Source organism: Pollachius pollachius (assembly GCF_949987615.1).
Source record: "Pollachius pollachius genome assembly, contig: scaffold_67, whole genome shotgun sequence".
NCBI classification, from domain to species: Eukaryota; Metazoa; Chordata; class Actinopteri; order Gadiformes; family Gadidae; genus Pollachius; species Pollachius pollachius.
In genome coordinates, this window is record NW_027641139.1 from 25060 (window position 1) to 47341 (window position 22282).

Genomic DNA, 22282 nt, shown 5'->3' on the forward strand with positions numbered 1-22282 from the left:
TATATTTGTGTGGAAATAAAAAAAAGAGCCAAATAAAAGTTCTCTCTTAACGCATTTCAAGTATGTATGTTTCTAGGCGGAAGGCGTCCACACGTCACACAACTAAAAGCAAACATTTTGTAGCAGCAAAAATGACAAGCGCCCCCCAGAGCCGGAGGAACACACGGTTAGAGTGGGACTCATCGGGTTCTGCAACCGCTCGGCTCCTACTCATGAAATGTACATCCACGCGCCCCCCCCCCCCCTGGCCCCACTCCTGTCCTTGAAATAATCCTGTGATGCAAAAGAAAAATGTGTAAAAATCAGTAACACTTGATCCAATCCTTCGGTGGAAGTCCATCTGGGGATGGCGTCATCGATGACGGTAATCGGAGAGCGGGCTTTTTTTCTCGTTTACATTTTCTTTTACTGTGACGGCAACGCGGTAGCTTGTTTACAGCCTGGGCCAACGCCTCGAGTACCTCTATCTGTACCAGCGGGACGTTTTAAGACAAACGCACAGACTCCCTGCTGAGACTCCGCCCCGCGCTCCACAACAGGTGAACAGAAGGAAAAACTAAAACAAAACGGGTGGGGGGGGTTGGTTTTGTGGGGGCCACTGGTTTGTGTCAGAGTCTCCACTGCCGCCACAGAGAGCCCTAGAAACAGCCATGGAACTAACCCTAACCCTAACCCTAACAGCCATGGATCTCAATTCGCCAAGTGTGGAGGGGAGGGGGGGGGGGGGGGAAGACTTACACCACATTCCCACCAAAATGAACTAGAATCCTCCTCCCCCCCCCCCAAGCCAAGCCACATGCATTCCGTGAAGAAGGTCAAGTCTGAGATGAAACCACTCCTTCGTCTTCCGTAGACCCGGCCATGTTGCTTGTCCCGTGGGACTTTTGGCCTGTTCCTTCAACAGTGAGTTTCTATGGAAACATTTCATGTGTGGGGGGGAAGGGGTGGGGGGGTCAACTGCCTGAAGCAGTCTTGCTTCCTCTTCTCTTCCATCCACACAGGAAGAAAGACCGCCATTGGCTGGAGTTTCAAAGAGGAGGGGGCGGGGCTAAAGGTTATCAGGTCGCTGCCACGGCTGCGTTACATGTGTTTCTGCTGGGGTTTAACGAGGAGAAAAGGGTGGGGCTGGTGGTGGTGGGGAGGATAGAAGTTTGAAAAAACATCGGCGGCGAGGTTCAAGGCCAGAGTGACCTCGCACCCCATGGCCCATTCGGCAGCAAACCCAGTCCCTTCTCCAGCGCCCCCTGCCCCCTGCCCCCTGCCCCCTGCCCCCTGCCCCCTGCCCCCTGCCCCCTGCCCTCTGCCCTCTGCCCTCTGCCCTCTGCCCTCTGCCCCCTGCCCCCTGCCCCCTGCCCCCTGCCCTCTGCCCTCTGCCCCCTGCCCCCTGCCCCCTGCCCCCCTCACCCAGTTGGCCGGGCCCTAGGACCACCTCACCCTGTCCATCCCTACTCTGCTCCAGTCTATCTACTCTCTGAGGGGGGGGGGGCACTCCCCCTTCCCCCTGCACTACCCTCCACCCCCCAACGCCCCCTCTCTCTAGCCCCACCCGTTTCATCCACCAACCCGTCACAGGCATAGCCGGATTGGCCGGAGCGCGTTGTCAGTCATGACCAGGGGGAGCCAATCAGTATGTGGAGAGCGAGGAGGAGGAAGAGGGGGGCTGGAGGGAGCCGGAGGAGTTGGAGCGTCTCATGTGGGGCAGCAGGTAGGGGTCCGCCCCCAGCTGGTGGACGTCGAAGCGGTCCTCCTTGCGGTACGCCAGACAGCGTCGGATGAACGCCTGGAGGGGGGGAGGCATGTTGATATACTGGACTAGCAGGTTCAGACTGTGGACTAGCAGGTTCAGACTGTGGACTAGCAGGTTCAGACTGTGGACTAGCAGGTTCAGACTGTGGACTAGCAGGTTCAGACTGTGGACTAGCAGGTTCAGACTGTGGACTAGCAGGTTCAGACTGTGGACTAGCAGGTTCAGACTGTGGACTAGCAGGTTCAGACTGTGGACTAGCAGGTTCAGACTGTGGACTACAGTGTTCCTGTTCCAGAACACGCGTCCAGTCCCATCGCTGGAGCAATGTGACCGGACGACAAACAGGCCACAAACAGGTGACAATAAGGGCGTGGCCGGGCATTCCCCACTGCTGGGTTCAAAGGATTTAGAAAATAATTCAAAAGAAATCGTGCTTGATAAAACTTGTTTTTTGACCAATAGTTTTAGAGGTGCAGTGTGTGGGATTCAGTGGCCTTTAGCGGTGAGGTTGCAGATTGCAACCACTGGAAATGTGTAGTTGTTAGGGTTAGCCCTAACCCTAACAACTACACACAGGGTTAGCCCTAACCCTAACCTTGTGTGTAGTTGTTCAGTCTGTACAACTATGTGTCGTAGCTTACAAGGTGCAAAGCAATTTAAATTATTAATTGAAAACATGTCTCCATTGTTGGTTATCCGCCTGGGCTACTGGTCAAAGCCCACAGTGGGCTCACTGGAAGAGGTCATTGGAAGGTCAAGAAAACAACCAACCATTCATGGGTTTATAAAGTAATTAAAAACATCTATGAACATTATATTCTACTGCCAAGTCCGTTCCACTAGATGCCACTAAATTATACAGTTTTAGGAAGAGGAAATCTCACTTGTGGTTTATATATGACGAGTGAGTGAGTGAGTGAGTGAGTGAGTGAGTGAGTGAGTGAGTGAGTGAGTGAGTGAGAGAGAGAGAGTCAGTACCTTAGCCTCCGTACTGGCCTGCGGTTTAGCGGGGAACTGGACCTCTGTGGCCTTCAGGATGGTGTTCTCCTGGAGAATGTCCTGCTGGGACTGGTTGTGTCCAAAGGGCTGGGGACAGAGGGACAGGGACAGAGGGACAGGGTCAGAGGGACAGAGAGACAGAGACAGGGACAGAGGGACAGGGTCAGAGGGACAGAGACAGGGACAGAGGGACAGGGTCAGAGGGACAGAGACAGAGGGACAGAGACAGAGGGACAGAGACAGAGGGACAGGGTCAGAGGGACAGGGTCAGAGGGACAGGGTCAGAGGGACAGGGACAGGGTCAGAGAGACAGGGTCAGAGGGACAGGGTCAGAGGGACAGGGTCAGAGAGACAGGGTCAGAGAGACAGGGTCAGAGGGACAGGGTCAGAGGGACAGGGTCAGAGAGACAGGGTCAGAGGGACAGGGTCAGAGGGACAGGGACAGGGTCAGAGAGACAGGGTCAGAGGGACAGGGTCAGAGGGACAGGGTCAGAGAGACAGGGACAGAGAGACAGACACCACCTCTCAGGACCACACTCCCATAGGCCTAGTGGAGGATCTGCTCATGTCTTAATGACATGTCACAGACCAATCCCACTCTGTCATTAGCGGTGGGTTAGGGTTAGGGTTAGTACCGTGACCTGAAGGTTGAATCACCAGGGAGATAGAAACTAAAACTTATGGTTGTCTGGGCGGGTGGTCATTTGTTGACCTTTTGCCCGGTACCATTTCTTAAATGATTTAATTTCTCCAAAAAAGGTTTCTATGCATCTACAGAATATGTGTGTTGTGAGAAGTGTTCCGGTTAAATGCCATCGATTCGTCGATCGTCCGACAATAATAACTGATGATCTGCTCTCCTCCCCTTCTTAACGTCCTTATGCATGGATCCTCTCCAGGATCCATGCATAAGGACTGCATGTCTATCTGGAGCCATGATGTGAATAACGTGTGGAAAGCAAGACGGGACATACAGGGTTAGGGTTAGGGTGGCTGACAGCCCCCGGTCCGTACCTTGCGTCCGTAGAGGCACTGGAAGAAGATGACTCCTACAGACCAGACGTCCACCTTGTTGGAGATCTTAGGAGGCTCCTTCCCCACCACGAAGCACTCTGGGGGCAGGTACCTAACACACACACACACACACACACACACACACACACACCGTGTCAATGCCTCAGGACCAGTCAGCCACAGAGGCAGAATAGTGCAGCGCTAAGGGGCTTGACTTCCGGCTGAATGGCGCCGGGTTTGAACCCCAACGCAGTAGGGTTAGGGCTCAGCCTGCTGCTGAACGGACTGTGTCTGAATTATTCACAAGTAGCTATTGACAGAAGCATGGCACTCAGAGTGAACCACGACGCGTTTAGTGTTCATCCTTTAGTTACTTATCGGGTCGCCCTCCGACCCGGGTCGCCCTCCGACCCAAAGTCAGAAGATGGCGTAGTGTTAGTAAAAAAAATCTCCAACAGGTCGCCATGGCAACCCGGTTACCAGGGGAACCCGGCGTGCGTGCACTGAACACAGTCAGCGCCCCATCTCACCAGTAGGTGCCGGCCCCCTGAGAGGTGAGGTCCATGCCGTCCGCGCCGTAGTTGTCGTCGTCCATGATCTTGGAGAGGCCGAAGTCAGTGATCTTGATCTCGCCGCAGGCCGTGCCGTCTACCAGTAGGATGTTACCTAGACACACACACACACACACTTTAGTATATAGTCACGTTCCCATTAGACCCAGCAGAAGATTCCATCCCATTACAGTCCTGTGTCAGTTCCCAATGTGTCTCTGTCCCTACTGGGAGACGCGTGTGTCCTGATGGTTTTTGGTGGATGTGAATCAGACACATTACATGTCACAGTCTGATTATTTCCTCAGCCACTACAGGTGACCCTAACCCTAACCCTACCCGGTTATGGTGTTGGGACAGCCTAGCAGCTCCTCAACGCCCTGTATCCAAATGCATCCCTAACCCTAACCCTAACCCTGTATCCAAATGCACTCTGATACACCTGGAATAACAGCCTCTCCTCAAAGACCAAGTAGTGCAACTCCTTTCTACTCGCTAGAAGCAGATGATCCAGAATGATTGGTGCATTAAGGTCTGTGGCTGGAGGGGGGGGCAGCTAGACGGGTGGAGGTGACGGGTGTTTAAGTAGGCAGATTGAGAGGATTTGTGTATAGTTAGGTGAAGGCGATTGGTGTAAAGGTTTGTGGGTTGAAGGTCATGAGGGTGTAGTGAGTGAAGGTGTATGGTGCGGTGGGTGGGGGTGATTTGTATGCCGTCAGGCGGGTGGGGTTGAGACCCACCAGGTTTGAGGTCGTAGTGGATGATGGGGGGTTTGATCTCGTTGAGGTAGCGTAGGGCGTTGACGATCTGCATGACGATGGAGCGAGCCTCCTTCTCCGACATCAGCTTGTTCTGCTTCAGGTAGAAGTCCAGGTCGTTGCCCTCGCAGAACTCCAGCACCGTGCAGAACCTGGCCACCATCAGAGAGATAATACCAGTGCAACCCTAGCCCAGTACTACTGGGCACCACGGCTAGGGCAGCGGTGACCTAGATAAAGACATCACTAGGGCTGCATTCCAATGAGCTCTCTGCACGCCCTGGCGTCCTAAACCTTCAGTTGTTCTCCTCGATCGACAGAATCGAGGTCTACCCAGAATAAGGAGAGCTACAGAAGCATACTAACGCGGCCTCCGAACCAGCTTTTGGCCGAGGGACCACATGTATAATGTGCAGAATGTGGATTCTTAGGGAGCTTTCACACCTGCCTTGTTTGGTTCGAACCAAAACAAAACAAAAATCGCTGGTGCGGACCTTTTGGGCTGGTGTGAATACAAACCATCGAACTCTGGGGCGGACCAAACAGCCGGTCCATGACCCAGCCTGAGAGGTGGTCTCTGTTCGCTTCCAAACGAACACTGGAGCGGTTCGCTTGAGATGTGAAAGCGACCGCGCTCGGTCCGATCCAGTTCTCAAAATCATGCGACGCTTTGGACGTAACAGACACCCGTGTGCATTATGGGAATTATTGTTTGATAAGCGGTAACTCCGAGACTAGCAGCACGTTGTCGGACCGTCGGGTGAAAATGAGTCTTGGCTCAACATGGAGCAAAGAGGAGACGGAACGTCTATTGGGTATTTGGGTCTGATATCCAATGGACGTTACATCTCCTCTTTGCTCCATGTTGAGCCAAGACTCATTTTCTCAGACGGTCTGACGAAGCACGTAAAACGTATGCTGGAAAACACACATGAAAACGCCGATGCATTTAACACATTCAGCACCAGGATGAGGGAGAAGGAGATGGACCGGTCCGCAGCTCAATGTATATCATACATATAGCTGGATATCCATGACTGTTTACTTCACCGGCACTTTCCCCCCCCTTTTTTATTTAACGCGTGACCCCGGCCCAGACCTTTTTGTCCAATGATTGAACGATCATTGCACACATGTGGGTTTGTTGTCAAACTCTGGGACTGTTGCGAAAATTTAAATGTGAAAAGGAACCGAACCAAACCAAAAAATAAACATTGTATTTTGGTCTGGACCAAAGAGAGCTAACAAACGGACTTTCCTTGTGTGAATACACCCTTAGACTGCGTCATTAGACTAGTCGAATGTCTAAGGATCACTGATTGCTACTGCTTGTTTCTGCTACGGCATAGTGAATAGGCAAGAGGATGTAGGCAAACATTTTGGAATGCACCCTACCGACTGAGGCAAACCCATAAGTGTTCACATAGGAACTCACGTGTCGGTATCCAGGGAGAAATAGTCGTAGAGTTTGACTATTCTGGGATGGTCCAGCTGCTTGTGTATCCGGTACTCTCGGCATGCATGTCTGCAGAGGAGAACAGCCGTTACCGTGGTGATTCAACAGGAAACGTGTTGGAGAGCATTTAGACTTAAACACAACAGCAAAGTCAATTAAAGTAATACCTAATGAATCTCAAAACCCAAAGTGGACAGAAGCAATGGAATCGGACAACAGAGTGAAATAAGGGCAGTCCCTACTTGTGGTAGTTCTCCTTCTTCTCCTCTCTCCAGTTCTTGTTGAGCTGGTGGATTTTGACCGCAGCGTAGCGCTGCTCAAACAGGTCAAAAGCCTACAAGTCGCCCCAGGAAAAAACACTTTTTAAAAACCATGAAAGAGAGCAACTGTATAAACACAGAAAAGATGAGAAACTGGGCCCCATTTAGCTGGTGTCCATCTTGGTCCTGAACTCCTGCTAGCTTTTAGAACCAAGATGGAACCGAGATGGCCGCTAGATGAACGCAGGCCCAAAGCGCGCGGCCATGTACCTTGTAGACTTCACTGAAGCCGCCCCTCCCAAGGAGGTGTAACAGCAGGTACCTCTCATTCAGAGTAGGGTGGTCTTTAAACCTGGGAGAAAGACCACAAGGAACACTGATGGTTAAAGATCTATACAATAAAAAAGATAAGCAGAGTCAGCACATCCATGGATTACATTTTTAAACAACTTCATCGCAATGATTCAATTAAATTGCTGGATATAGTAAAAAATAGTAAAAACGTTGAGTAAACATTCGTACCCACATATTTCTTTTTCCTCGTATAAACATTAAGTGCCATTAATGGCCTCACATATACACATATTGGGTTGCGTCCCGTCCTTAAAGTTGTTGAAATGTTGCTTAAGAAGTTGTTTTCATTTTGCTGAAGAAGACCTTTTAATTTTGCTTTAGAATTCAAACATTTTTTTGCTCAAGGCTAATTAAATAAAACTTAAGTTGTCGAAAATGTTCATGGACATTTGCTCCAATAATAACTTTGTCCAATGAACAGTCTGTTCCATTCGTCTGGCTCCAAAGCCAGTAGACACCGTCCAGAGGTGTGTGTGCGTGTGGTGTGTTGGGGGCGGGACTCACGAGGAGCTGTCCTCGTTGTTGATCCTCTTCAGCTCTCTGATGTGGAGGTTCCTCACCCGCTCTAACCTCTCCAGCTCCGCCTGGATCTCTGCCTCCTCCTGAACACACACAGTCAGTCAGTCCGTCCATTCCTCCTCCTGAACACACAGTCCGTCCGTTCCTCCTCCTGAACACACACAGTCAGTCAGTCCGTCCGTTCCTCCTCCTGAACACACACAGTCAGTCAGTCCGTCCGTTCCTCCTCCTGAACACACACAGTCAGTCCGTCCGTTCCTCCTCCTGAACACACAGTCAGTCCGTCCGTTCCTCCTCCTGAACACACACAGTCAGTGAGTCCGTCCCTCCTCCTGAACACAGTCAGTCAGTCCGTTCCTCCTCCTGAACACAGTCAGTCAGTCCGTTCCTCCTCCTGAACAGTCAGTCCGTTCCTCCTCCTCCTGAACAGTCAGTCCGTTCCTCCTCCTCCTCCTGAACAGTCAGTCCGTTCCTCCTCCTCCTCCTGAACAATCAGTCCGTTCCTGCTCCTCCTCCTGAACAGTCAGTCCGTTCCTCCTCCTCCTCCTGAACAGTCAGTCCGTTCCTCCTCCTCCTCCTAAACAGTCAGTCCGTTCCTCCTCCTCCTCCTAAACAGTCAGTCCGTTCCTCCTCCTCCTCCTAAACAGTCAGTCCGTCCGTTCCTCCTCCTGAACAGTCAGTCCATTCCTCCTCCTCCTCCTAAACAGTCAGTCAGTCCGTTCCTCCTCCTAAACAGTCAGTCCATCCGTTCCTCCTCCTAAACAGTCAGTCCGTTCCTCCTCTTAAACAGTCAGTCCATTCCTCCTCCTAAACAGTCAGTCCATCCGTTCCTCCTCCTAAACAGTCAGTCCATTCCTCCTCCTCCTAAACAGTCCGTCCGTTCCTCCTCCTAAACAGTCAGTCCGTTCCTCCTCCTCCTAGCCACCTCAAGGTAGGCTGGATTGAACCAGAACTTGGGACTCCGGCATGCATCTGATTAGGCCTAATTGAGTGTGACGTATATTATAGTACACCATTCTATCTTTGCATCACCGCAATTCCTCTGCTTGTCTTTCACGACGTGACCTACCTTCTTGAGATGGCCGAGGCGAAGCTTGAAGATCTCCTCCTGTTCGTGGTACTCGGCCAGGGTCAGCCTGTTAACACAACAGCGTTAGCTCTTCAACGTCGACCACAACAGCAGCACATTGAAAGCAGCCATGGCAGGACAGGCCTGGTCTGAAAGGGCCTCCATCTAACACCAGGTCAGAGTTTGAATCATCATCGCAAGCCCCTTCAACATCGACCCTTTAGCGACATCAAAGATGGAAGGGTCCACTCTGATTTATGGATGGATCAGCCTACCCAGTGGACTGTACCAACTGGGAGGTTGCTCTAGTATCAGTCATCTATCTGGGACAGCTCATGCATCAGTCATGCATACCACTGCAATTTGTTTCCCAGTGTCAAGTCAAAATAGATCTAAAGTATCCAATAGCTACGGAAATACATGGACTGAATATGTGGAAGTACAAAGAACCTTTTCGTACAGTGGGCTTGTGGTGGATTAGCATGCTTACAGCTCCATTTGATTTGACACCAAACCAGTCATGAACAAAATGTGTTTGGGAACACTTTGTAGAACCTGGAAATAATGTCGGACTGTGGAGGCCCTGACCCCGCCCCCAGAGGGCAGGACGCTCTAACACCGCCCCCAGCTGCTCATTGGTCCAGTTCCCTTTCACCTTGGATACAAGCGTCTGCTTCAAAGACTAAGGCAGTGATTGGCTCATTAGCAGGATATCAAGGGCAGTGATTGGCTCATTAGCAGGATATCAAGGGCAGTGATTGGCACCGGGTGGATCCCTGTCCGCTGTGATCAGAATGGAGGTTTGAACTCACAGCTGGGGCAGAGAGGGCTTGAGGAAGGGGTCGGGGTCGTTGCCGTTGACGACCTTGGTCTTGCGCTGCTTGAGCTCAGAGGTGGCGGCGACGGCCAGCGAGGGCGAGGCCGGGTTGGGCGGCTTGCGCTTGGCCAGCAGCTTCCTCTGGCGCTCAATGTCCTCCCGCTGCTGGTTGATGGCCTCCTGCTGCCTACACACACACACACACAATGTGGCCTTTTAAGAGCTGGTGCCTAGCGGTGAGGTTGGGCTCAGTGCGTCGGTGGGCAGCCATTTTAGGGCTTTGCGGGAACAGAGGTTATAAAGTAAACGTGCAAAGTCTGTCCTCATTGGGTTATCATCAATAAACGTTGGGTATCATTTCCATGTTTCTTTACTTTCCAATAGTAGTGATCAGACGGAGGTCAGGGCCCTGGGGTTCTCACAGATCAGATACCTGAAGCCCTGTGTAGCTGGCTTTGGCATTGCAAGGGGTGTGGCTTTATTAGTCCAAACTAAACAGAAGGTAAAAAAAAAATTTACTTTCGGATTTGCCTTCTACTCCCATTAGTGACTTAAAGCGATGCCATTTATTGAAAAATGAGGATTCTTTATTAGCCGATAATAACTCCTTGGGCTGAGATGGCTTCTCCATTATCAGACGCTGCCTCCAGTTCCTGAGTAGGCTGACGTCAGTCATCCACATGACTCAGAAGAAGCCTGAAACCTGCCCAGTCACGTCCCACTGCGGTCAACCCTCACAGTCCACATTAACTTATATCAAATATTCCATCAAATAGTAAAGGCCTACGGGACTGTGTTAAGGCATGCTTGTGTGTCCGTACTTTACTCAATTCTGAACTGTGTGTCCGTCCGTCCGTCCGTCCCTACTCGACTAGGTTCTGTACTGTGTGTGTCCGTCCGTACTCAACACACACACACAGTGTGTGTCCGTCCGTACTCAACACACACAGTGTGTGTGTGTGTGTGTGTGTGTGTGTGTGTGTGTGTGTGTGTGTGTGTGTGTGTGTGTGTGTGTGTGTGTGTGTGTGTGTGTGTGTGTGTGTGTGTGTATGTGTGTGTGTGTGTGTGTGTGTGTCCGTACTTGACCAGGTTCTGGAATGCGTATCCGTCCGTCCACTGCTCCGTGTAGGAGGCTCCATGCCTCACCGTAGTGAAGTGGCCAAGGCGCAGGCGGTCCTGCATGCTCTTCTCCCGGCACGACTGCTTCTCCTGGGTGCTCTGCACACAGACAACACAGCACACCCAGACTGTGATCCCAATACAAGACGTGGATCACAGGCCCCTACAGCCAGGCCCCTACAGTCAGGGTTAGGGTAACTAAGGCTAACCCTAACCCTAACCCCTACAGCCAGGCCCCTACAGCCAGGCCCCTACAGTCAGGGTTAGGGTAACTAAGGCTAACCCTAACCCTAACCCCTACAGCCAGGCCCCTACAGTCAGGGTTAGGGTTAGGGTTAGGGTAACTAAGGCTAACCCTAACCCTAACCCCGACAGCCAGGCCCCTACAGCCAGGGTTAGGGTAACTAAGGCTAACCCTAACCCCTACAGCCAGGCCCCTACAGCCAGGGTTAGGGTTAGGGTAACTAAGGCTAACCCTAACCTCTACAGCCAGGCCCCTACAGCCAGGCCCCTACAGCCAGGCCCCTACAGCCAGGGTTAGGGTTAGGGTAACTAAGGCTAACCCTAACCCCTACAGCCAGGGTTAGGGTTAGGGTAACTAAGGCTAACCCTAACCCCTACAGCCAGGGTTAGGGTTAGGGTAACTAAGGCTAACCCTAACCCCTACAGCCAGGGTTAGGGTTAGGGTAACTAAGGCTAACCCTAACCCCTACAGCCAGGCCCTTGACACACGTCATGGTTTGTATCATTTTCTACCACAGCAACAAACTACAAACACTCGACTATCGTTTTGTTTTAGAAAAATATCTTGTTACACGTTCCGTGTTTTCATTTGAAATCAACATCGCAAAACACGGGTAAAGCAAACAGAACCCTCACACACGCGCACACGCACACACACACACACGCACACACACGCACAGGTTACCTTCTCTATGAGCAGCTTCTTGCTCATGGTAATACACTTGTTCAGCCTCTCCTTGTACTTCTCCAGAAGCTTCTGTTGCTCGTCTATCTGACGCCGTAGGTCACAGTTGGCCTGTCGAGAGAAACAGGAACACAACTCTTTAAAAACAAGGTCTGCACTTCAGAAGTCAGACCCCACTGAAAAGCGCATGATTTGGTAATACACACAGGTTGTTTCAAACGCAGTTGGTGATTGGCTCAAATTGGTGTCAGGTGACGTCACTTGCCCTACAAACAGGGACTGACCTGAAGAACAAATCACCGGGCTCTAATGTGGAACCAATCAGAGGCAGTTGGTCTTTGACACAGTGCTATGGTTCGTTTTAAACAGCACAATCGCTGGAATCACGTACCTTCACAGTCGCCTCAGTGACCACAAAGGAAGTAAAGAAAGTACCCTGAGCAGGTCGTCGATGCGGCCCTCCTTCTTCTCCAGGTCCAGACTCTTGTTGCTCTCCAGTGCGGCCAGTTTAAGGCCCGTCAGCTCCGTCTGAGAGGAGAGGACGGAGAGCAGAGTGGGATTGGACTTCAGAGGCAGGACTGGACACAAGGGAAACAGCCTGATAAGATTAAACTTCTAAAACCAGTGAAACTATAGTTCAGACCAACTATAATACTATGGATATAATGAATCCCCTCCATCCGCCATGTTTATGAGTGCATGGGAATCCTCTAATGGTTAGCTGGGCTCGCTGTCCAACTGCCTCCTGAGAGGTCACATGACTCTTCCCCTCTTTATTCCGCGTGTCTCACCTGGACAGAGGGACAGGGTCAGAGGGACAGACTTTCTCACCTGGACACACTTGCTGGACAAAGCCTTAGGATTCATCAGCTGTTCTCCGAAACACAGGCTGGTAGGAGAGGAGCTGTTCTGTCGCACCTGAAGGAAAAATAATACAATTAACGTCCCTTTACGACTTTAAATGTCAAGATAGTTCAAGACACCTACCCCGCCCACCCCCCAACCCCCCTTGACGACCCATCCTCTGATCCCCAGACGGAGAGAACCACAACAAACAAAACACAACAACGACGCCGCCGTTTTAACGATACGGCTCGTTTCCATGTCTGGGTTCTTACGATGGAGCCTGGAGCTGAGTGGGAGTTCTGTGGGGAGCGGAGGGCTGGTGGGACACCCCTGCCAGGACTGGAACCATTCCCCCCCTGGAACTAAAGGAGGGGGGGAGAAACAGATGGACATGGGGAGGGTGCACCACCCCAGGGTGAACGCTAACCCTAACGCCAAGAAGAGCTGCCTTAGTTGGGTTAGGGTTAGGGTCACGGTTAGGGCTAACCCTAACCCTAAACCCTAACCCTAATGCCAAGAAGAGCTGCGTTTGTTGTTGTTTTTGAAAAGACACTCACGTCAAAGTAGTCACTGATTTTGGGCCCGCGCGTAGAGGTCTTCCCTGCAGTAGAGAAATAAATAAACAACTTTAACATGATTATGGAAGAAAAAAAGAGCCGCGCACTGCCACGACTAACGCAGGCGGAGTGCTGCGATTGGCTACGAGGAGTGTCCTTCATACCCTGGCTGCTGTCTGAATGGGTGTCGGCTTTCCTCTTCCTCCCCCGGGAAGACTCTGAGTGCTTCTTCTCCGGGGTCTGGACGGCGAGGAAAACAACAACAAAAGAACCGGGAGGTTAAGACAACACGGGGGATAAGAGCTACGCTAACAGTGTGAACAGGCAGGTAAAGGACATCCTGGGGGGGGCAGCGTACGTACCGAGTAGGCAGGGGAGCTGCCCCTCTTCATATCAGAGTTCTGGAGAGAGGGGAGACAGTGGGAAGGACAGACACACAGCAGGACGGAGCCATTTAATACTCAGTCATTTAGAAATGAGAGAGAGAGACGCCGCCCCCCCACCCTTTCCTCCCTCCTGCTGTCGAAGGCCAATAAAACATTCACTCATCACGATCATCCCTTCAGGATACTGTGAACGGATAACAGGATAACTCATAACTTGTCCATGCATTGGAAGCATTAATGTCCGTGTCATTGTGGCTGGGGCAGCAGGCCTCTTCTAACCCTACTAAGGGCTGTCTGCTCGTGCTCGTGTGAGTGTCAAACACTATCTCTTGATGTGGACTCTGTGTGTTGGAGTGGTGTGCATTAGGCGGGAGGGTGGTAGTAGAGAGTGTGTGTGCAGCTATGTGAATGGGAGTGTTTTCCACTTACCTCCGACTCTTTGTCACTGGAGGAGCCCAGGCTGCCATAACTGTGGTTGGAGCACTCGTTGGCCAGACCCTGAGAACAGCCAGCAGGGCCCTGTTAACGTTAAGCTACTCAGGCTTCTTCTTCAATGCTGGAATGAGCAACCCATCTGAGTATTGTTAAGGTAAACATACTTTATTTTACATATATTACAGATATTTTACAGGTACTCCTGACTAGAACAATTTTCCTTTGAATATATATTCAACAACAGATAAGTGATAAACCAAGCACCATCAATACAGATGAAGACTGGGTCAGTTATGTTGATTAGCTTGCTGATGTAATAACAAAGATGTACCGATTTGAGTAGGGCTAATATTGCTCAACGGTTGGGTGAAAAGAAGATAGCCGATAGACAATGTTAAACAAGACAACTACCTGGGGAAAAAGATTGCTCAGATGTCCCTTCTCAAACCATGTATCAACTTGTATCAATGAATGATTCTCTGCTCCATTTAATCAACTAAGCCCAACTCAATATGCATAAAAGTCCCCCTGAAGGATGAAGCCACAGCTATTCAATCACACATGTATTTGTTTAATCTATCTATTCTCTAGCGTACGTACCTGTAGGTTCATAGCAAACAGACGAAATGTAACTGTGGTCACAACAATATCCTGACAACTAAAGTAAATAGAAATTAATCAGGAAATGGCATCCGACACTAAAGTACCTTCCGGCAGCCGTAGCAAAAACTACAAATACCCTTTTCTTGAAAGACTTGTCTGGCATCACTCAAGGACTGTAAACAGCCAAGCTAAGAAAAACAAGACGGCCACTTTGAAAGGTTCTCTGTCCCTTGTTTATGCCAGGTCACATTCATCTCTTAGCTTGGGGCCAGCTCCCTGACTGGGTTGATGATGCTACAGGCCGACAGACGGAGGTAGCAGGCAGACCTTTGTGTTGCTCTATCTTTGAGTTGTGTCCTCTCCATCAGGGGGTAAACCTTATATATGCCTCCATCATACAAAGGGGCAGCAGGATGTCTCCACAACAAAGAGCCTTGTTTGTTGTCAGACAACAAATGGGCTGATGTTCATTTTAAATGCTCTTCATCCATCTCAATTCCTCAAGCGCTAATACAACATCAAATGCTAACAGAATGCCACCTTTTAGCTCAAAATAAGTGATAACGGAACAATCAAGTCCTTACATGGGCTACAGTATCCCCGTCCTCCTACACCCTGCTCAACACACCGCCTGTGGGCGACCGCACGGTAACCCCACATTACCTTGGCCCCCCCGCTGGTGCTCCCGGTGCTTCCGCCCGTGTTCCCGCTGACCGCTCCCATGAACCTGGCCTCCAGCAGCTCCTGCCTACGGGGGTCCAGGCTGTGCAGCTCCTCCATGGGCCCTGACGTTGGGACGGTTGACAGGTTAGCTGGTGTACCCCTAAACCAGTACAGTGTACCCCTAAACTAGGACGTGTACCCCTAAACCAGGACGGTGTACCCCTAAACCAGTACAGTGTACCCCTAAACTAGGAAGGGTACCCCTAAACCAGGACGGTGTACCCCTAAACCAGGACGTGTACCCCTACACCAGTACAGTGTACCCCTAAACTAGGACGTGTACCCCTAAACCAGGACAGTGTACCCCTAAACTAGGACATGTACCCCTAAACCAGGACGGTGTACCCCTAAACCAGGACAGTGTACCCCTAAACCAGGAAGGTGTACACCTTAACCAGGACTGCTTTAAATCAGCGGATATCCTATGCAGCGAGCTACGGTACCCTTAACTAGTATAACTTAGAGACAGAGGGGACATCCAATAGGATAGTCCATTCCTGGTGTACCCCCAAACCACTACTGGTTGAGGACACTGAATATGCCATAGGCTAAAGTATAAAGACAGGTACCCCTATAACAAATCCTCTCCAATACAGAGTGGACATCAAATAGGTTGGTCTCCATAGTGTGTATCATAACCAGGTTAGGTTTAAACAATAACAGTGGATAACAGGTTAGCTAGTGCCTGGGGTCTACCCCTTCACCTAACCAGAACAGCTTACAGGTGTAGTGGGCAAGTCAGTATTATAATCAAGCTAGTATGGAATGCAGAACAATCCTGGACCAGGATTGTTCTGCATTCCATACTAGCTTGATCAGGATTCCTGGTAAGGCGGACACGGCTCAGGCAGTGATGCTTAAGAAGAGACGCTAAAAGGGCAACGCTGGGGGTCTTTGACCTGGCTACCCGACAACAAGAGAGACTCAGGTTTGGTATTGCTGGCCTCAATAGCAGGCATACATCAGGGAAAACAGTCCTACTGAGGGCCCAAGACTAGCACGATGTGTCGGACAGAGGGCATCAATAAATCAGTCTCTACACAGAAGCTCCTTCCAACACTGAGCAGGCTTTCACCTACCTACCATTTTAGAATAACAACAACCATGAATTGTTTGCCTGGCAGCAAGCGAACACTTCTTCCCCTCCCAAGGGTCTGGGTGGAAAGCAACAGGATGGAGGATAATAAGCACATTGAGCGAGACATGTCTAAAGATGTTTGATCAGGTTCTGAACAGGTCACTTAGTATCAATACAAATAGATTAGGGCTCTGTAGTAAAGGGCATTGGGCTACACATGTACGTCAATGTACTTAATGATAAGAAAATCTGCCTTCTCCTGAACACGTATGGGGGGTGAAGCAGAATCAGAATGCAGAAACTATGACACATATGTAGTTGTGTTTTCGGCTGACGATGAATCGCTGCTCATAACCAACGTTGAAACGAGGGTGGGTGTTTTCTTGGTTAGATATATAGCCATTTTCGATCATATTTTACCCAGCTCTATACGGAAGAATGGCTCTTATAACACAACAGCCTTACACTGTTAAACAGTAATGGTCACTGTATACAATAAGGTTGTCTTAGGGAACCCTAATTGTGGGAAATAGCTTCAATTTTTTACCTAGTCAAACAACACCCCGAATGAGGCCAGCTTACTACCTAAACTTTGTCCGATTGATCGTCCGTGGAGGAATAAAGCGAAGAGAAAATAGTCCAAAGCTGGATCCCTTTAACATTACAGTTCTAGTACACCGGTGAGGTCATAGTTTGTAGCTCGTTTTGATTAAAAGTTTTGCAGTCGGCGATATGCAAAGTACACCAAAACGTAGGCTACCACACCATGTCTACAATGTCTACAAGTAAAAGCCAAGGCCTTGTGTTAAGTTGAGAGCACCGGGGGAGTGCTTTGCGTTACATTCATACACACGGTGTCTCTATCTCCACTCGGGTGTTTGTGTAGGGAGACACACAATGGAGCAAAAAGTGCTGCGCAATATAGATCGATTTCGATCATAAGTACGAGGAAACGGCGAAATCCAAAACAACCACCCGAACCACAGCGAGGCTAGCCGTGTCTTTGTGAGGGAACACGGTAGTTCGCTGCTGCTCCTACGCCGGCCATCCACCCAACTGACAGCTGACGTTTGGGTTCCGATTCACGGCATCAGTGAACTTGACATCCATTTTTACTTCCACCAACAGCTGGTCGACATGTCATCATGGCCACCCACAAAAACTACAACGAAAAAAATGATCGCGAAAGAGGCGACGTCAAGGGATTGATGTTATCCGTGCATTTGTACGCGATATACCTTCCTTGGTCTTGGCGGTCGCCGTTATATGTTGTTGAGTAATCGTTGGGGACGAGGAGAGCTGTGACCAAGATGGCGTCGCCTCCAAACTTCCACCACTTCCACTGTTACTTTGGACACTCATGAAGCCACTTTGCTGCCGAGCGGAGCCAGCACACACAACGCCATCCGATCAAATCCAAAATCCCAAACTTGCGTGCATCGTTCAACACTTCGTGTAGTAAAAAACCGCGGCCAATGTGTTCAGTGCATGTTTGTTTATCCGCCTCGCGTTTTGATAACGTGTCGGTCCTGCAGAGTGCCTTCTTCGCGTACGTAAGATTCGCTGAAATGGATACAATGTAACCTTTGCATGATGACCGCGCGTCTGTCAGCATCCAGTTCGCGAGGGGAGCTTTGATTCTGGAAGAGGCTATCGCGAGGCTGGGGCGCACCTAGCAGGCGCGAGGGGGATGGCATGACACCGACACACAAACGCACAGACACACACACACGCTGATCCAGGATCATTTTGCTCACTTCCGAAATTCGGATTATGTTTATTGGCAGACCAAACTCAACGTTGACCCGAGAACAGCTTCTCCTCAGCGGAAAACAACAAACGGCTCAGAAAATGGCCGGAAGTTAATGTTTATATCAGACATGTATTGGTTTATACAGTTTGAAGGCTTTCAAGCCTATGAGTAAATATAAAGTAGAACATGTTTTTTGCACTATAGTCGGATAGTTATTTTCTTTTTATAGCAAACGAATTTCATGAAAGTTCGCATATAGATGATTGATGAACCAATATAAAAAATAGTTATATAACATAGTGGCAGGTCCTACATTCAACGAATTTATATATTTGTAAGTGTGTGTGTGTGTGTGTGTGTGTGTGTGTGTGTGTTTGTGTGTGTGCGCCTGCGCGGCCGCGTACATGCGCACGAGTGCCATTTTCTTGAGGTGGGGCTATGGTCTTGCCTTGGTAGGTATGCTATTGTCGCGGGCTGGGAGGCAAGTTGTTGAAAAAGTGCACGGCGCAGGTGGGACAGTGGTGTGCCTGGCGATGGAAGGTCTTTTGTTCCAAATTTGGTGCAGTGCAGCCTTTTACATTCATCTGGGGAAAGGTGACCACAATTTTCACTTGGTGTCGAGCCTACTGCTACATATTCACCTACTCTCGTTTCACATGCATTCAAACAAACTAGTATGGATATGCGTGTTTGGACTTCGACGTTTTGCAGATTCACTCACGTTTTAACAAACTAGTTGCTCGCAGATTAAAATGTTTTCATCCAAAACGGCCAAAGAAGAATATACTAATAAGTTAATACTAACCGTAATAATAGATACTGCTATCTAAGGAGTAGAAATAAACCTACTCATCTAAAGCAATAAACAGTAGCATTATATAGGCTAGTAGTATACTGGGCCCAGCTGGATTGTGTCAAGCTTAATTCATTTTTTCATGAAGCTATTTCACGCGTAAAACTACATTTCGGCGTCTGTGAACAGTGCCTAGCGGTGCGTTTGAACAATGGGCGTCAAATGCATGGGAGGGTTTGATCAGCCCGTTATTCCACTTGCAGCCGTGTTGCATCAGGGTGCAGATTGAGGTGCAATCAGGCTGCACCCCATGTGCACCTGCCCATAGTAACCTGGATGGTTTTTTTGGGGGGGCGGGGGTGCTCGGTTTCCATAGTAACAGAGCAATCGTCTTGACAGGCAATGAGGGAGTGTATAAGCAGGCCATGCCCCACGGAGTGTGGTCGACTGTACACACACACACACACGTTTATCATGCCACTTCAGGATTGAAATTGGAATTCCATTATCAGCATGCAATGCAGGCTAGAGTGTGCATGTGTGTGTGGCTGTGTAGGTACCCGTGTGTTCCTGCAGAGCTGAAGATGTCCAGTGGAAAGCAAGAGTTGGCTGCCCTTTATAAAAAGACGTGCTTGTATGGAAACACACCAACCTGAAGCTCTCCAAGAATCGTACATTGAAAATAGTATAGTTTATTTCTTCTTGAAACCCAAATACATTTGGTTAAATATGATCAATCCATGTATATAAATACACCTTGAATTATAATATTCTGATTTATCCGGTTTCTTCAATAAAACCAAGCATAGAGAGGTAGTGTTGGCAATTTAAATGTGCATTTTTATTTTTTTCATACTCATTGCTTATTTGTTTGTTAGATAGTTTTAAACACATCAGTAAAAATGAACCAAATAACTACTATTGTTTACTATTATATAACATTTAGGGACCATTTAGGTTATATTTTATGGTATTGTATTTATATGTACATAGCTACTACTTGTTACAGATATTGAAATATAATGAAAATAACACAGGAATTAATTAAATGACAAATTACAAATTACTGGTATATAAATAAATGCATGGCAGATTTAAGATAAAACACTAAACAAAAAATCCCTTTTACATTGTTGCACGATTACATGAAAATTACATATATTGAATTGGAATTGTAGAAATTTAAAAAAGAGATTGTTCACTAAAAACAAAAAAAATCAATTTTATCCAGTTGAACCTTCAAACATCTATCAGTGGTGTGAAAAGTATTGTTCCATGGTATGTTAAGCTACATGCTATGTTATTATTGTTAATAGTAAGTCATTTTTTTGTTGTTTGTTTTGCGTGCTGATGGTTTAGTTATCCATTCTTTTCCTGTTTTTTTTTAATCTTTTGTCTTGTATGTTGAATTCTTGTCTTGTTATATGTTATGTGTGGACCCTAGGAAGAGTAGTTGATGTCTTCTGCATCAGCTAATGGGGATCCAAATAAAATCCCCCAAAAAAAAAAATCCTAAGCATGTCTTTGTGCTCTCCTCAGGAGAACATCTGGTTCCTTGGTAAGACAGACAGCCGTTCCTTCTCATACATGCTGATGTAGGACATTAGAAGGTCCTCCATTTTATAACCCTGGGGGCACAGAAAGAGAGAAACCAGGTTAAATGTACAATATCATTGACGTCAGCATTTGGATTTTATCAAAACATGATTTAGCCTCCAATACTTTTGCTAGCTGCAATTCTTTGGAAAAAGATCAGCACCAGTATTTACCAGAGGGGTTTCACAGGAGAACGTTCCTTTGACCAAGCCCCCAATGGTCATGTGGAAGTGGTTGTTGCCGGTCTGCCAGTCAGTGATTTTGCCAAAGGGGTGCATGACCAGTAGCTCCTGAAAGGTGGACATTATAGAAAACACATTACTACTGCTATTTACTGTTAAGGCAACTAGCGGGCAGGCGGTTAGAAACCTCCTTCACTTATTTCAGATACATGTCATTAAGGAGCAGGTAAGGTGTAAGGCTTGCTCAAGGATGTCTGCTGGCAGGATATGGATGTTGGGGATTGAACCTGGTAACGTTTGGCTGGGAGTCAAAGCCAATTCATTATCCTGCCCAACATTACTTGATACGTTATTAAAAAAACTAAAAACAGGATCGAAAAAACAAAACAAGCAAAGTGTGACAAATACGTATACAATCTGAATACATTGTCTGTTCGCTTAACAAATTAGGAGGGGCATTCACACACCCCGGTCATATTGAATACAGAGCATCTGACTGCTAGAGTTTCTCTGCACTCTGTCCAGTCGTTTTCTAAAACTTGCTCATGCAGAGCTTTTTGTAGTTACTTTGACATTTAGTGCATGCAATTGCATTATCCTCAGCCTCTCTTGTAATGTGCTTTGGATGAAAGCGTGCGCTGACGGACTAAACGTAAACGCTGTCCACACCCGACACGGTACCTTAGTCTTTGGGTCTATGAAGCTGACGCCCACTTTGCTGATGGCAATCCTCATGTTGGTCGGGTAGCTGGGCTCACACGTTTGCTGCGGAGTAAATCACAGTTCACCATGGTGCTTCAGCGTCTGCATGGCCCTCCAGGTTCACCCTAGGGTTATTCTTCGCCATTCTGGACAATGCACACCGATGGCTCACCTTCACTTCGAAGAAGGTGCAGCCGAACGTGGGCCAGGCGGAGATGGTCTTCAGGAACTTGATTCGCGCCTCGTCGGCCGTGATGCCCATCTGCTTGTTGTAGGATGAGATGATGTTCTACGGAGGAGGAAGACACAGCGCACACCTTTGAATATATGTTTACTTCACTTGAGTATAGATCCATTTCTGGGGGGGATGGATATGCTACTGTATATACTATATATATATATATATATATATATATATATATATATATATATATATATATATATATATATATACACACTACCAGCTACTTGGTAAAAATGGGTCGTCGTTATTGCTGTTGTGCACTTCAGCTGTTTCCCACCTGGGATGACTTATAAATTGTTTTACTTATGGTCTCAATTTTTATTATTATTTTTCTATCTTGAGCAGAGCGATTGTGAGAAGTACTTCCTTCAGGATGAAATAAATAGGCAGAATATCTGAATTCATGTTATTCTACACTGGCAGTTTGGGGGAAAGCCTTTTGAACTCTTTCCAACTCCTCTGGTCCACTCTCCTCTGACCTTACCTTCTTCCACTCCTCGCTGGTCATGAGGTCTATCTGGTCCTCTGGGACAAGCTCCTTCAAAATCCTGGGGATCATGACGAACTGGGAGCGGTCCGAGTCCGTCTGGATCCTGAAGAGCAGCGCGGCCAGATCGATCATGTCCTCCCTTGAGCAGTTGTGGTAGCCTCTCAGATACCGGGGCATCTCCTGGGGACGTCAGAGAACCTCGGTCAGGTCCGGCTCACACACTCTGAACCTCGTGGCCCAGCTTCTCCCCCTTCCCTTCAGCGTCCCTTTTGTTGTACCATTTATTTGATGTTCAAGAAAATG

At 48.6% G+C, this 22282-nt stretch overlaps 2 protein-coding genes across 3 annotated transcripts in view; both read right to left on the minus strand.

Moving 5' to 3' along the window:
* Positions 1-1524: 1524 nt before the first annotated feature.
* On the minus strand, positions 1525-17885 carry LOC307091740 (serine/threonine-protein kinase tousled-like 1-B). 2 transcript variants are annotated; one of them, XM_079759389.1, is made up of 22 exons: positions 17458-17885; positions 15082-15203; positions 13810-13878; positions 13357-13395; positions 13159-13234; positions 12995-13038; positions 12710-12799; positions 12423-12509; positions 12027-12119; positions 11592-11702; positions 10626-10762; positions 9540-9731; positions 8728-8794; positions 7644-7741; positions 7056-7137; positions 6768-6859; positions 6505-6594; positions 5052-5221; positions 4291-4426; positions 3761-3872; positions 2726-2833; positions 1525-1780 (listed from the first exon to the last, which is right to left on the minus strand). In XM_079759389.1, the coding sequence occupies exons 1-22, from the start codon at positions 17579-17581 to the stop codon at positions 1625-1627; spliced, it is 2295 nt and encodes a 764-aa protein (XP_079615515.1). In that variant the 5' UTR covers positions 17582-17885; the 3' UTR covers positions 1525-1624. The 2 variants fall into 2 exon arrangements, with proteins under 2 accessions (XP_079615515.1, XP_079615516.1); XM_079759390.1 differs by lacking the exon at positions 13357-13395.
* Positions 17886-20300: 2415 nt separating this feature from the next.
* LOC307091737 (unconventional myosin-VIIb-like) overlaps positions 20301-22282 on the minus strand; it is a gene marked incomplete at both ends in the record, with an annotated part of 31786 nt that continues 29804 nt past the window's right edge. The window contains 5 exons of the mRNA XM_079759387.1: positions 20301-20393; positions 20535-20651; positions 21225-21308; positions 21418-21534; positions 21974-22159. Of these exons, the coding sequence (XP_079615513.1) occupies positions 20301-20393; positions 20535-20651; positions 21225-21308; positions 21418-21534; positions 21974-22159 (597 nt within the window). The remainder of the gene's footprint in view (positions 20394-20534; positions 20652-21224; positions 21309-21417; positions 21535-21973; positions 22160-22282) is intronic.